Source organism: Lampetra planeri, chromosome 3 (genome assembly GCF_965212315.1).
Source record: "Lampetra planeri chromosome 3, kcLamPlan1.2.h2, whole genome shotgun sequence".
Taxonomy (NCBI): domain Eukaryota; kingdom Metazoa; phylum Chordata; class Hyperoartia; order Petromyzontiformes; family Petromyzontidae; genus Lampetra; species Lampetra planeri.
Window position 1 is genome coordinate 26,368,575 of NC_136109.1, and position 16,491 is coordinate 26,385,065.

Sequence of the window (16,491 nt, forward strand, 5' to 3'; positions counted from 1 at the left end):
CCTGTAAAACTAGATCTATAGTCTCAAGGGGCTCCCGCCCGCTCATAAGAAAAAATGTCTGCCCATTGGTCTGTATGCTAAATATCGGGCGCTTCCGTCCATGCTGACTCAGCAGCTTTGGGAATCTGATTTCTAGATATGAAAAAGCACGACAGAGTAATGGCCAAAATTTTTCGATGTGACACAAGCCCACTCTTGTCTGCCCCGTGGTGAAAGAACCAATTGAAATAGTTCAACAATAATCTAATAAAAAAAACATTGCAGTCTCGGGCACAGCGGTGGCGAAGTATTTTGCGAGCCCAACTGTGACCTCGCCGATCCAAGTTCAATTCCCGGCCACCGCTAACATCAGTGGCAAGCGATATCTGAATCGGTCCAGGGGGCGTCACCCCCACCTTCACGAACCCGCAGTGACCACCGCTAGACAAGTATGGTATGACACTCACACTGTGTTGATTATAAGGGGCGTAGAATATTTCTCCAGACCTTAGTGGACAAATGGCTGTAAAAAGTGTGTTGTGTTGGAAGCATTATAGTAATTATTATTAACACACACACACACTAATTAAAATAGAGACAGGATCAATAGAGCGGAGTTTTGTTTAACGAACCTACACGTGGTGGGTGTGTATATGAATGGATGCAGTGGCCAGGGCTAGTACAGAATGAGGGGGAGATGGAAAGCCATCTTTCACAACACAAAGTATAATGCATATTAAATTAAACCATTCACCATGTGTGAAGTCTATGTGCAGTGGCCTAGTGGTGAACGTATTGCATAATAGGCTACCAATTAAGGGATGTGGATTTAATCCCCAACATTGGCCAACGTCACGGAGAAGTGGTAATTCAATGAATGTCACGGTTTGGAGTGCAGATTTGAATCAAGAATTAGAGGTCTTTTGGCATCCTGATTATAAAAGTGTCTGAATGCAGAATAGGTTTTCTCATTTTTTCTGGCAACAAAACAGGTGCTAAGATGTTAAAACACCAAACTGAAACCTTTTACAAGGAATCATCATGTGTGCATTAACCACAATACTTGTGGTCAGAATGCAAACAAAAAAAACACTCTGCAAGCATATGCATTTGTCTTTGAAACTGATTGGTCCACACCAGATACAGCTTTCTTTCGAGCCTGGTCTAACACCGTTTCCAACTAGTTTCAAACGGTGTCGACATCTCTGGAATTAAGGTCAAATAAAAATTCTAATGAAATACAAAAGTCATTTTGAAACCTGGTTAACGCCCAGACAAATCGCGACAAGCGGGGCCGTTCATATCATTTTGGGTCTGTCTGGCACGGCAACCCAGACAACGTTTCCACACATGGTGCTAATTTTAGGCCTAGTCACCCCCCGCCCCGCATCCCCACCCTCTACAGGGTGCTGATGTCTCTAGGACTACCCCGGTCTACGAGCAACCAGGAAAACATTCCGTGAGACAACACGGCCCTGGCGACGCGCGGGCGTCTTTACCGACCTGGGGAAGGCGTCGAAGCAGTAGGTGCGGCGCGTGTTGGGGAAGGCGACGCGCATGCCCGACATGAGCGGCGAGTGCAGCACGATGGCGGCGCACTCGTAGCGCGACGCCAGGTCCACCGTGGGCACCGTGCCGATGCTCTGCCCGTACAGGATGATGTTCTCGGGCAGCACCGCGTACCTGTCCGGGGGGGGGGAGAGGGGTGTGGGCACAGGATGACAAGGGGACCAGGCGGGGAGGACAGGTAAGAACGGAACAGTTAAACAGTCATTGAGTCAGAATCTTTATTTATACTGGAAGAATACGATGAGCTATAAAGCTCTTTTTCACAGATGTCCAGTAGAGGCAGGTCAGGACGTTACAACCACAATACAAAAATTACAGGAGTGCAAAGTATAGGAAAGATTTATAGATCAGCGCTGGCACTTGGGAGCCTTTAGCACTGACACCTGGGATAATACATGTATTTTGTTTCTTACACTTATCAAAACTTACGTGTAATACAAGTATTGGCCGTTGTGTGGATGTCCTTTGGACAGTCTCACCCATGCCATAGGTATGTGGAATTTCCATTACTAGCAGAGGGCTGTGAAAAGGAGATGAGGACATGCCGAACTGCACTGGAAACCACCAACTTTTGATGCTTTTTGCGATTGGGTTATGATAACTCTGTAGCCATTGACTTTGGAGTTTACGTGCATGACAAGGGCAAAAAAAATATCATTTTGTCCACTGAATCATGACAGTTCATCAAATCATGGAAGGGCTGATTGATTACATCACTACTGAAGCCACCTGGTGGATCCTATTCTCCATAAACAAGCCTCAAGATAAACAAAGACGCCCCTCCCCAACCCATACAGCCTCAATAGACTTTTGTAAGCAAGTGTTGTTGTTGTTAGCAAGCGCCTGTGAAGGCTGGCAAAGCACAAGAGGTGGTGGGTTGCCAGCACCACGCCTGGCCGCCATCGTCTCTCTCCCGAGTGGCGATGTTTACAAATCGCACCGAGTCGCCCTCGGGGAGGCCCAGGACTGGTTCAGATGTTCGCGAGTGGGAATTGAACTCGCGTCGTCGGGTTTGCAGTGCAGCGCAGTCGGCTAACCACTGCGATAATCAACAAACACAATATAGAATTGAAGCTTTCGTGACTGCAGAAATGACTATACTCATTGGTTTATTTCGGTAAAGTCACGTATGTAGAAATAAAATAAAACATTTTTAACTAAATTAAATTGTTGGCCGACTGGTTTTGCATCACATTATGTTTCTAAGGTTTGTTGAGTTCTCGTCTCCCATCAAAATTAAGATTGAACCACTTCTACGGGGAAGTTTTAAGCTTATCTTTTTTCTCTCTCTCTGGGTTTTTTGTTTTCTCTCTGCCTGTGTCCTCTCTTTGGAATTTTCACACTTAAATTCTAACTTAGCAATCTTTGAAATACGTAATCAACCAGGCTATGCGTTAATTGTGTGGTGACCGACTCTCTGTGTTGCATTACAATACATTTAGATATTTTGCTAGGTTATTTAATTTTAGTGTGTCTCTCTCCCGTTCACCTAATTTTCAAGCTTGCGTACCATACCACGCGTCGTCTTCGTAATTTTCAAGCTTGCGTACCGTACCACACGTCGTCGTACTCATTGACATGCTAGTTTTTTCTTTGCCCCCTCCCTCTCTCCGCCCCCGCCCCCTCTCTCTATTTAAGGCCTCGTCACAGAGACGATCTCTCTCTTTGTGCCGATACGTGTTTTCTCTCTGTGTATCTTTGTGATATCTGTCTGCTTATATGTCTGTCTATAGTTTTCTGGTTAGATTTTTCTTGCTATTTCTTTTATACCTGATGATGATTGCTTGTGTTGCAATCGAAACGTCGTAATATGCTATTATTAAATTTATTATTTTATCTTTATACGTGACTTTACCGAAAGAACCAAAGAGTAATCCCATCTTCTTGTTGTATTGCCTCCGTGCAGTTCACCGTTCTCTATGTGCTATGTGCGTGATGTCCCCCCCCCATGTGTTCCCTCGCTATGTGTTTTACCCCATTTCCACCTGATGATGATCGCTTGTGTTGCGTTCGAAACGTCGTGATTTATTTATAATTTTTATTTTTATATTTTTTACATACGTGACTTTACCAAAAAAAAACAATGAGTATAGTAAACACAAACACCTTGAGCAAATAAACAATGCAACATAATATTGATGCACGTGGCAATAAGGACCGTGATGAAGCACAAAGACATTTATAATGGGAGGGTGAAACCTTCCCCAGTTTTTAGAGACGTCTCTGGGGTTAGTTTAAAATGTTGGTAAGGAAAGAAAAAGGGGGGGGGGGGGGGGAAACCCGAGCAAACTTCCAAATAATTTTTTTTAAAGAGATAACTAGCACTTTCCCCATCGTTTTATAATGTCCGGTGTGTTTTTTTCCATAAAACACTGCGAGCGGCAGCCTTCAACAATGGTTTTGAGTGAGACACGGTGCCACGGTTTCCCAGGGTCACGCGTATATTTGTATATTTCATCAAATACGTCCCTCCGAGCCCACGAGAGACACGTTTTTTTCTGTGCCCCCTCACTTTAAAACGCGACCCCCCCCCCCTTGTCCTCAGAGGACCCTGGCGCACGAGAAGCATTCGATTCTTTTTCTTGCTGACTTTTAGAATATATATATTTTTACTAGGCGAGGCCCAACTGAGATATTTTCTATAAAGTCGTCTGGAAACAGCCGTTTCACTCAGGCAAGGACGGGATACCGAACGGGCTCAGACTTGAGGTCTGCGGATGGAGCATTTAGACGGAGAGAAATGCATTTACGCCCTCTGCCAGCGGAGCGCGGCATCTGCGTCGAGAGGCGAGCGGTGAATCGGCTTCCGTGAGAACGGGCGCAGAGGTCAGGCACGTGGCCAACGGCGCTGACCTGTGTGTGATGGCATCGTGCCAAGCTAATGGGTTTTGTCGACTTTGGGTGGGTCATAACGCTAAGAGACCGTAAATAAAGTCTATCGATTGAAAGAAATAACATTTAAAAAAGGTTACGCGTGTACGGGTGTGAGAGAGCAAGAGAGACAATCAACAGCAAAGAGCTTGATCTCGTCAAGCCTCAGACACTAAGCCGGCTTGAGCCTGCGTATTCTGTTCATATATATGATCTGTGACTATCCAGTACAGTGCATGAGTGTCTACACTAAGGGTGTAAATATGCATCGATTTGTGGGTTAGTAAACTCTTAAGCTCAATATAACATGCATGAAATTGTGTGCATGAGAATCAAATTTTTTGTTGTTTCGAATATTGTTGTATGTATGTAACGCATTCACACATGACCCCTGAAGCCACTAGTGGCTGCTACAGTTACCACAAAGCAACAAAATAAGAATTCATTCTGGAATAAATCGACTCTCCGGAGGGGTCAATCATTACACGACTGGATGATATTTCTTTGATAATTTTCAGCCCTTTATCAATCCATCACCACGTTTCCCCGCGTGGCTACGGATCAAACCAAGGTTGCCATGTACATAGCACAGTGGACTAACCGCTGTGCCACCGCTCCCCTCCCACGCCAATACACCGGTGCACATTGTTCGACACTCAACGTTCATAGCTGCATCAATGGGGACGACAAATGGGAACTTCCTTGTCGTTGAAGACGAGGGCAATGACCCGCTGTTGGCAACAAGTTTACAATATTTTTGTCAACAGTGGCCACCAAATAAAATAAGCTGAGACCCTGTGAAGAAAAACAACGGCATGATGGCAGATTGACGCCATCTATTATCCCCGAGTGTTGGGCGATTATCCGATTAGTGATTATCCGATTAAATTACTTTCAGAAAAATTGCCCAACCGCTTGTTTGTGCTAAGGTCCTCTCAGACGAGTGCTCGTTACGTTTTGTGGATGTCACCGCACGTACCGTGTAATTTTAAAGATATCGATACAATAAGAGTCATTGCGAATTATCAATGAGGAAGCGAAGAAAAACTAACTTTACCACTGTAATCATTAACACTGCCTTATTGCTTAAAAAGTATAAAGTGACATTTTGGAGAAAAGTGATTCACCACAGCAGTAACTGGGTGAGAAACATATTACAAACAACGTTTATACCTACGTGACTTTACCGAAAGAACAAAAGAGTAAACATATGCTGTTGCGGAGAAATATGCTAATAAATAGGGACCATGATTTTGAGGGAGTGGTCTGGGCAATAACATCAAGCAAAGCAGCAGTATTAGTTTAACAGGCCTCATTCTAATGATGAGAACCCAAACGACGAAATCCGTCCATATGTTCCCCATCTGAAAAAATGCTCATGGGCAACGTATCTCTGAAAGGCCGACAGGCTGAAACAAGACGATAATAATTTTATTTTAATGTGGAGATACAGTATGGCGGTCTATTCCGCATTCTATTACACAAAAAGTGCAGCGCTCAAAAATATTCATTAAACGTAGGTTATTTTTTTTACAAGGCGGCGTGTGTGGAGGAAGACCGGTCGCGCATTTTCAGTCCGCTTATAAACGATCACCAATGGCGTCCCTAAAGTCTCATTCGAACATGGATTCAAACCACAAGGTCCGCCAGCAGCTTCCGTCAAGTTTTAAACTTCGCAGATTAACAATATAATTTGAATAAGAAAAAACAGAGTATAAAATAGACCTCAAGAGTGGCTAATTATTTACATATTTACAATGGCTGCGTGTGGGGGGCAGTCGGGGGGGGCAGAGCGAATTCGTAGGAGGGGGGGGGGAGCACAGTCTCTAAGGAGGGGTGGTGGGGGGGGGTGACGTTTTAACCCACAAGATATCATGAACATTTCCCCAAGTATACAAAAAAATGAATCGAGGAAGCACTCGCACACGACTTACGAGACGGCCTGACTAGTGACAGCAGGGCAGAGTTCCAACGATCCCGTTACAATGTCTTTAAAGTGCATTATCCTCTATCAATGCGTTTCCTGGGTAACGTGGCTCCTTTAGTGCAGTGGCATCAGTGCGCTCCTTTAACAAATAATGGGGGTCCTCATTTATAATTCACGCAGGACGCTCGGCGGTCTGTAATAACAGACTCTTCTCCCAACGAAACATTTTCGCACACTCCGGGGATGAATCTGTGCGCGGCCCCAATTTGGAGCGGGGCGAAACGGCCGCTGATTTTTTCTGTTATTCGACGTTCACGCACGACGCTTTTCGTTACGAGAGAGAAAAGAAAAGACAGAACCCTCAGCGAAACACGTTTAAGGGGAGTGAGATGCCTTCGTGAAATGGAACAGCCAATGGCAAAATGCAACTGCCACGTAAATCAGTGTGCTATAAATTACCACCTCAAAAGGTCAGAAACACAGACTTGTCCGAACACGAATTTAAAACCGCGGGTGGCTCACTCGTCGTGCCACATCGGAGCTCGCCTCAATGGTGTGGACTACAAAGTGTTAATTACGGTACCATTTGGTAGCTACAATCACCTCTGCCTGACCCCATTTTGTCAAGTAATTAAATAGGGAATGAATTTCACGGGAGTGCAAGGTGGAACAATTCACCCCTTCCTGCGATTTGATAAGCTTTCGCAATTCATGAACGCGATTCAATTCAAGAATTGATTCGTATTTAACACTGGTGAATTGCCGCACCTCCAGTGGCTGTAGAGGTGACATCAACATATGATGTACAACATACATGAATCGAACAGCTATTCTTACGCACAGGATTTGATGCATGCATTGCGACCTCAAGAATCAATTAATTGTTTACCCTCGACTGAGGACCACTCAGATTGCCCATATAGCTTTGTGTCTGGACCATAATGGAGTACTTATTACTGCTACCAAGTGAACAAGATGGCCTAATATTTTGCAGCACTATGTAGAAACTAAATAGATTTACACAACACCAAAATCGTACTGCAAGTCTTGCCATCTCTTACCCTAAAAATAGCTGGCGAGGGGCTGTCTGCTTGGCCCCAACCGAAGCATCGTTCCGCCCGTACCGCACATAGTACAAGCAGGAGCGTGCACGCGGAGGCACATTTTACCTTCATAAAGCAACGCGCTGAAATCATTATTCAATTTGTGGTGAACAAAGATGCAAAGCACATGTGTGGCAGCAGCGGCTACACCCACTGCATGTGACTGCGTGCTCAACACCAAACACACGCATGCGCCCATCGGGTCAAAAAGAGAGAGAGAGAATGGAGGAGTTGGGGTAATGGGAGCTTTGTTGAAAGGACATTTAAATGTGACCAAGTTCTTCACTCGACTGGAACGGCCGGACAACTCGAGGAGGAGTTGCTCGAGATGCCCAGCTGGCGCAGTGCGTCGATGACATCACTAAGTTTGAAGAAACGAGTTGGCGTAGAGCCCCGACAGCACTCGGTGTTCTACTTGTACGATTTACCCTACGGGATTTTTAAAAAAAAACCTGCCCGCCCCGTGAATGAGCTATGCCCAGCCACCACTTGCATGTCCGATTAGCACGGTTGGCTACGTAGGGTGTGAAGAAAGTTCTACATACGTACGTACACTATCAGTCTGCGGGGTGGCCCGCAAACTGCGCGATGAAGCCGGATACCCAGTTAAATTTCTGACCATGTGATGAGTGATGTCCGAATTGATCCTGGGCCCCCGAGCCTTCACCGACATGCATTGATCCAAAGTGGTGATGTACGGTTAATGAACTCCCCATTGACTGACGTGGAAAAGGGGAGGCTTTCATCCAGCAGTGGATTGGCAAAGGATTTTAAAATATGTTTAATGTTCAACCATTGTGAACTTTCACTATAACACAACACGTGAATTTACGGTGCATCGGGATTTGTTTTTTGTATCCTGAAAGTGCTATCAGTGTCACGCCATGCCCATTCGGAGCTCTCTGAGCAGTTTATCACCCCAAGTTAGAGAACGGCACACAAAAGGAGATATCACAGACCTAGTTTAGAGATCTCGGAGTAACCTCTGACCTGCACTTGAGGCGTTGCACTTTCCCACACGCCCAGCTGTAGAGATATTCATTGCATTGCAGTCAAACTGCATTTTTTTTTTAAATCTCAGTCGGACTTTTGTCCAAATTAAGTAAATAACTAATTTTATAGGATGTACTTTTTTGCATAGACATTAGTTACAAATATATTAGTAATTATCAGTGAATCCATCAACTTGCTACACTTAAAAACTGTGTTTGATCGCGGTAGACTGAAACGCAAAATAATAACCCAGCATCTCAGTGGTAAGAACTCGGTGCTCTCTGACCCACGAATTAACTAGCAAATCTCAATTAGGGTTAATAAAAAAAACTCAATTGTTCATATAGATGTTTTTTTGTCAGGCTGCAATGCACAATCATCTTACGATTATGTAATGCTGGACCATTATCTTGAGATTACGGTCGTGCTGCACCATCACTTTGAGCTATTTGCACAAAGAAACCGCCACTCCTCCAAGCCAGGGAGAATAGTGACTTACGTAACTCGACTTTGCAGTTCTTCCCTGGTCATTCATTATTCAAGTCAGGCCTACAGGAGTGAACGAACCCAATTCCGGCAGTAACCTATCACAGCTGCGGCCATCCATTCAGCAACACTCCTCCAGATTATGATTGGTAGTCTGAAATCTGTTCCGTAACACGAGTTTCAGAAAATTACAAACATATTGAGAATACATTCAAGAGTCTCTATAAACATTACATCCAGCTTAGGTTGCCCATGGCCTAATAGGGATAAGACAAATGAATATTGTTCGTCAAGTTATAAAACAATGTCCCCCCCGCCCACCAGTGAAATACTCTTGCATTACAAACTTAAACAGCATAGACAGACTCCAGTGGTTACCTGTGGTCCAGAGATTTCAAGGAAAGGGTTGGTAGATCACAGAGGTCTGTGAAACTCCCCAAACCACTAATCTTTGAGAATGGCAGTATATAACAGTATAGAGAGTTAGTTTGTGAACCTATACTTGTAGAATATTGAGTGACTCCCTTGAACATATGGGCTTTCTCTCCAGGCAGCCCGTTTTTCTCTAATGAAAAATAAATACATACTTTCAAAAATAAATCAGCCCAACAATCAATTGGACAACAATCCTTAAAAATAATCTTAAGACTTCAGTGAGGTTGTCCTGGACAAAAAAATTGGTGTAATTTTATTTGTGAACAGCGAGGAGCATCACAGGAGGCTCCAATTAAACCAAAAACTATTTTCCTGCCAGAAAATCCAATACATTCGGAAAATTTCAAAACACTCCAGTTGTATTTCGATTTAAAGCTTTCGTGACTGCAGGGATTCATCTTCTTGGTTCTTTCGGTAAAGTCACGTAGAATGGAAACAATAAAAATAATAAAATAAAACATAATAAAATTATTCTCACGACGTTTCGGCCACAACATCTTCACCTGATGACGGCTGCTTGCGTTGTGGCCGAAACGTCGTGAGAATTATTTTATTATGTTTTATTTTATTATTTTTATTGTTTCCATTCTACGTGACTTTACCGAAAGAACCAAGAAGAACACTCCAGTTGTGTTTTCAAAAACACGTTTGGCAGCAAAAAAGAAACACCGACGCAGCCTCAAGGAATCACCGATCCTTGTCAATGATGAACGGGGTCATGATCCTGTATTGATGCAGAGAAACCTGGAGATCGAGTCAACTTACTTGCCTTGGGCACATCTCTCTCGCACAATCCATTACGCATATCAATGTCGTTAAAAATTCCAGCACTTGGCTTACAGGTCTTGCACAAATGGCCGATGTAATAGGTAGTAAATCAGGAGTGTGCACACCTAGATGTATGCATATTGTAACTTGGCAATAAAATGCCTAATAAAATGCTCAAATGTTGACAGTCCCTGGGCAAGTAGCTGAGAACAGTCTATCCATAGGACAATCACGGTTGTCGTGCCACTGGATTTAAACGCGTAACTTTGACTGCGAGTCGAACACTGCCACACCAGCACTGGCAAGAAAAACTAACAGTAGCAACAGTAACCAAGAAGCATGTCATGATTCACAATTTGATGACCTGTCACAGCTCCTGGTCATGATTCGATTCAGGAATGTATTTATTGAGTGACGTTTTTATGTATTTTCTGTCTTGAATGTTCTATCCATTATCTTAAAGGTAACATTAGCAGATCATTTGCATCAATTGCTAGTCTTTCTCGTCGTCACAATTCAATGCATGTATTGTGAGCCCAAGACTTGCTATTATTTATTTGATCTGTATTAAATGCAATGATTAATTCCCCAGCGATTCAACTGTCGCGATTCGGGATGGCACTTTCATTGAAGAATGGATTATATTATAATAAAATTCTTACCAAATTGTATGCATTCTCAATGTTTTGGCTCCATTTGCATGTCTTGGTTCACTGTATTATCCTAACGTATATAGCGCTTTGTCAATACACTGCTCGAATAAGGCATCCCTCTACCGTGTCAATCATAAGAGTTGTTGAATGATACTTCACAAGATTGGTCAAAGGAGAAGAAGGGGGGGGGGGGCAGGACCGATTTAGATATGACTCGCCACTGATGTTGGCAAGGCCAGAACTCAAAAGTCATGGGACACAGGTTCAAAGTAGTGTGCCAACTACTGCACCACCGTTCCCTATTAGCCCGAAATGTAAGACCAACAACAAACTCTTGCACGCACGAATCGACGCGCGTATCGTCGTTGAAAGCACGAACAAACCAACTGTCACCGGCGAAACCAATGCATTACGCGGCTGCGGGTTGACGAAATACGGACACCACCACTACGACGACGAGGAAAACAACGGCGCACCTGTTGCGCAGCACGTGCCAGGCCGCCTCGATGTCGGCGTACAGGTTCTTCTCGGAAGGTTTCCCCGAGCTGCCCCCGTAGCCCGAGTAGTCATAGGAGAAGACGTTGCAGCCGAGGCGCGTGCCCAGCCCCAGGTAGAAGCTGCTCATCTGGCCCAGGTCGACGGCGTTACCATGAGAGAAGAGCAGCGTGAACGGCGCGTCCGGCGCGCAGCGCACGAACATGCACGCCAGCCGACTGCCCCTGCTTGTCCTGCGGGGGGATCGGGGCCCAAGGGGGTTGGGAAGGGTCGTACGTTAAAGACTCGTCCGTGGCGCGGGGAGAAGAGCATGCGAGGAGGGAGACGAGGGGAAATGGGGGGGGGGAAGGAAAAAGGTGGGAGATGTGGGGAAGAGACAGAAGAGAAACACAGCCCTGGAAGTAGGATACACAAACTGGAGAAAGGAGGGTGACATCCCTATTATCAGAATTTACCTATACTGTATAAGTTTTTGCAAATAACATATTTTCTCATGTGACTCCAGGGAAAATAAACTTAATTAGTCGCAGCTGGTAAAATAAGGCACTGATTGAGAATGTGTTATTAATAATAGAGATGCGTGTGCTTCCAGCAGCATTTAGCGTTGCAAGTGCCAAGATTAAACTTACATTGCAGTAATTTGCCACTACACACTCTCTAAATGTAAGAAAAAATGAACGTAACTAATCGTGGCTAATTGATGTCTATTTAAAGTGACATTTTTGGTGTGGATAATTTGAATTGGCATGAATTTCAGCGGAGGAATAAAACCTCCCAAATAATCCACTAAACAATAATTAAATTAACAAACACGTCTACAACGAGGGTATTAAGCCGACATGAAAGCATAATATTGCACTTGTAATGCAAATCACATGCTCCGCTGTAAGCTGCAAACTTGGTTTTTTTACCACATTTGCGAAGCGTAATTTGACGACGGACATGTGCTACATAATTGTCTAATTGCAATCATATACATTTTTAGTTTTTTTATGCCAACTCCAACCCCTCCCCCCACCCCCTCCACCTCATTCCCTCAAGAAGCAATCTGGTAATTATCCGAGCATAGGACAAGCTATGAAATGCAATCTACCACAAAGCATCTACTTACATGCAGGGTACTTGTGGCAGCATAACGAGCCCACGTGAATATCCAACCCCCCCACCCCAAGTAATTTGTATCGAGAAAATAATCAGGTACATTATCAATCACTTATTACTGGGGCAGAAATTAATCAAACATATAGATTGTTTTTTTCATTAATTTCATTGAAACACACAGCAGAGCTGTTAAGAGTAAAAAAAAGTCAGCCAGTTTCCAATTGCCATATATGCATACACACACAAACGAGTGCCCTGCCATATAACACGGCTATTGATTTTGCTGGATGCACAACAGCAGATTTAATGGTTTCAGAAAAAACGGAAATAATAGGCGCTCAAGAGGCTCCGAGGACATCTGCATTACACGGTGGAACACAACAGCCGATACTCGCTGCCTGAAAAATAACGCCAGACATCGTGACCAGGTAAAAACTGACCCCAGACAATCGCGCAGTCAAGGGCACCAAAATAAGACATGCTGGCTGGCTCGTATACTCTACAGGGAGTGTTCTCTGCGAGGCCACTTTTGCGAGGTTGTGGTTCACTTCCGTGCCACCGTCAAATTTGCAAATGCCTCCTGTGGGCTGGGCAGCCTAAATGAACACGCCCTGGCCTCGTTCATACGAGCCTGGCAAATTCCTCCCAACAATGAAGGAGCTCAGCCTCCCTGCCACCGCTGTAAAGTGCTCTGCAGCTAAATGAGGTTAAAGATTGCAAGAATCCGGACAAACCCTGTTGATTTAATGAGCTTTAACGCATTGCTCTTAGAAGCAATGGATTTAATGTAGCGGAGGACCCACTCGCTTAAGAGATATTCGTCTTAGTGACCTGTCGTGAGGTTATACGTTAAAATTATTTACGTTAAGGCACTGACTGGGATACTCCCATCAAATAAATTAGTTTTTTTCATTCCAATTAAGCAATTAGTTAGTTTGAAATTCTTTATCCTTGCTTTTTTTGTACAGCTCCCCAAGTATCCATTATGTTCATTGGCCACATCCTGAGTACGTCTTTCAAAATTCTATTGCGGATGCCTTTTCATGTGTCACTTCCCACCATTCATATGCAAGACAAAGATCGCCCTTGTGTAGCCCTAACAGACTGTTTGGGCAAGTGCTGTTCGCGAGCACCTATGAAGGCTGGCACGGCACACGAGGGGGTGGGTGGCCAGCACCACGCCCGGCCGCCTTTGTCTCCCTCGTGGCGATGTTTATCATTCACATACCATTCACACGCACACACGAGGCCCCAGAGGCCAAATCCTGCTACCCCACTAATCAAACACCTCCTCTCCCTTCAAGCACATTATTGCTTTTGTCGCCATTCCACACAGTTGCCTACATAAACACGCAAAGATACACAGCACAGGCACCATTATAAACAGCTGAAAAAAAAAACAAATCAGCAAATACGTCCACTGACCGACTGTTATGTTTAACTATTGCTTGCATTGTTACACAATGGTTGTTTTGATTAACATGTTTTAATTGCCACCCCCTAGAGTCACATCACAAATATCCCCTGGGCGAGTGTTACTACAAGGAGGATATCCTTTTAGCGACGACTTCTATTTGGTATAAATTGTAGGGAGCGGTCAGTGCTAAGTGACGAGACTTCCAAAAAAGGCGACGTGCTTCGTTAAAGTGCTCGCACAAGGTGTGACGACTGCTCGCGGTCCTCGTCAGCACGATTTTGACCCCGTTGTGTCACAAGGGCAACTGCTGTGCGTCATCTAAAAGGCACAATCGGTGGGAACGGAGAACACAGGGCTGGGACCCTCTTTATGAACATGTAAATGTACGTCAAATTGGGGTGGATCCCTCCCTGGTTTCAGTTCTATTATTTATGAAGGCAATCACGATCATCACAACCACCACAGGGCAGCAAAAGGGAAACTACAACTCACTAGGGGATAGGTCAAGTGGAGTTATGGAAATATTTAAGTCACGTGTTAGCATGGGTTACGGTTAGTGATCAAGTGTCTGGTGAATGGTGAGCACATATGTTTGGGTTTTGTGACCAGGTTCAATGTCCAGATTATCAGTATGGCTCTGTGTGTGTGGGTCAATGTCTGGGTAATGGCAGGGAATACTGAGAGCAGTGATTAAGGGCTTAAATTAGGGTAGTCGTCAGGGCAAAGTTTCACAGTATAGGTACGATGTTTGGGTTCACCTTAAATGCCGTCACATGGTCTAGTTAAAGGGTTTCCTAAGACTGGGGTAGTGGTTGTGGTTATGGTATACATTGATCGTATGGGTCAGGTTGAGAGGTAAGACTCGGTGATAAAGGTTCACCATATTAAGGGTTGTGGCCTGGCCAATGTTAGGAATGGTCTGAGTTTATCTTAAAGTCATGATAAACAATTAGTGTTGAGGGTTTGTTTTTCTTATTCATGGTTTAGAGTATGTGTATGGGCCCAGCAGTTCCAAACATATAACACTGTTTCTGATTTAATGGGTTTTTCTTGTCAGTTATAGATTTGATTATGGGGCCAAGGTTTGACTAATGGTTAAAGTATGACTCATAGTAGGAAGTGTCTCAGGGCTAAATACACGCTATACGTCTACGTATTTTATTTCAAAGTATCGGTCGGATTCTGGCTATCGGTTATGCACTGTACATGGGGGGGGGGGTTACAATCTAGATAAGAGTGAGTCCAAGGACTAATGTCTGGCCAAGGGTTTCAATTCAAGGGTGAGAGTCCAACAGGAGGAGGGGAAATTTTTCGATTTAAAGCTTTCGTGACTGCAGGGATTCATCTTCTTGGTTCTTTCGGTAAAGTCACGTAGAATGGAAATAATAAAATAAAACATAATAAAATAATTCTCGCGACGTTTCAGTCTCCTCGACAGACCTGTTCTCCACCTGAGGACGGCTACTTGCGTTGTGGCCGAAACGTCGTGAGACTTATTTTATTGGTTTATATTTATTATTTTATTATTTCCATTCTACGTGACTTTACCGAAAGAACCAAGAAGAGGAGGAGGGGGGTTAGGACCAGGGATTAATTTTAACTGGGTCTGTTCAGATGAAAAAAAAAACCCCGGTGGAAGTATTGCCAATTGCGGGGTCCTGCCACATTACTCGCAATCTCCCGATTCCTCGAAAACCATCGATGCCGACCGTCAACGCTTTTAAACGCCGTTACCGACCGACAAAGTGGCGATCGGCGGTCCGTCCGACTGTGCTGGCACGACGGACACGACGAGACAACGACGATGCAGCTTGCCCGAAAATTATTCCGTGAGAACGCGTGCCCTGACTACGATGACCTGGCGTGCAGGATGGAGGGTGGGTCACGGATTTGCGGCGGGGTGAGGTGGGGGATGTTGGTGATGTTGATGGCGGTGGAATCGGGGAATGAAGGAACGGACGAAGGGAGAATGAGACCACAAGCCACCACAGCAGAGAACAGAATCCGTCCGTGCGTCCGCTGCGGTCCACCACCTGGTGACGGAGACCTCGATTGCGTCCAGCTCGCGGCGGGAGTACTGCCACTCGGCGCGGTCGGTGAGTCGCAGACTCCAACGAGACCCCGTCTCGTCCGCCAGGAGGCCGTACGTGGGCTCGGGCGGCAGGAAGGCGAGCTTGGAGGCGATGCGGCCGGGGCATGGTGGGCAGCAGAAGAGGCAGCAAAGCTCGCTGAGGGAGATGCCGGCGCTCATGACTGAATGGCCCCTCGCCCCTGCCGTTGTACGAGCTGACGACTTCCGATCCAACTCGAAACGATTTGAACCGATAAGGACCACCCTCCTGGCCTGAGCCTGGAGATGTCACAATGCGGGCCCCCCCCTTAGCCAGGCGTCACCCTGAACCAAACGGATCTGTGATCCGATCCCACTCGATCCGATACAACTTCGACAGAATCGGACAAACAACCCAAACAGCGCGACCCGTGGTGACCCCCTTCGGCAATCTGACGCGCTCCGATCCCGGTTCCAAATCCGACCCGCACCGATCTAACCCAGCTCGGATCTTCACGCGATATAAATCCGACTCGAACCCAAAACAACCCCGACTCGACTGCTCTCCCCCCCCACCACCTCAACACAAAGCCGACTTTACAGGCCCCCCCACCGAGCCAGCCTCTACAGCCGACGCGAACACC

General features: G+C 45.2%; 1 protein-coding gene across 1 annotated transcript in view; it reads right to left on the reverse strand.

The window, feature by feature from the left end:
* Window positions 1-16,162, reverse strand: part of LOC144717162 (alpha/beta hydrolase domain-containing protein 17B-like) — a 30,042-nt gene extending 13,880 nt beyond the window's left edge. The window contains exons 1-3 of the mRNA XM_078592492.1: window positions 15,831-16,162; window positions 11,261-11,512; window positions 1,483-1,662 (exon numbers count right to left, since the gene is read on the reverse strand). Coding sequence (XP_078448618.1) covers window positions 1,483-1,662; window positions 11,261-11,512; window positions 15,831-16,048 — 650 coding nt within the window. The 5' untranslated portion in view covers window positions 16,049-16,162. The remainder of the gene's footprint in view (window positions 1-1,482; window positions 1,663-11,260; window positions 11,513-15,830) is intronic.
* Window positions 16,163-16,491: the final 329 nt, after the last annotated feature.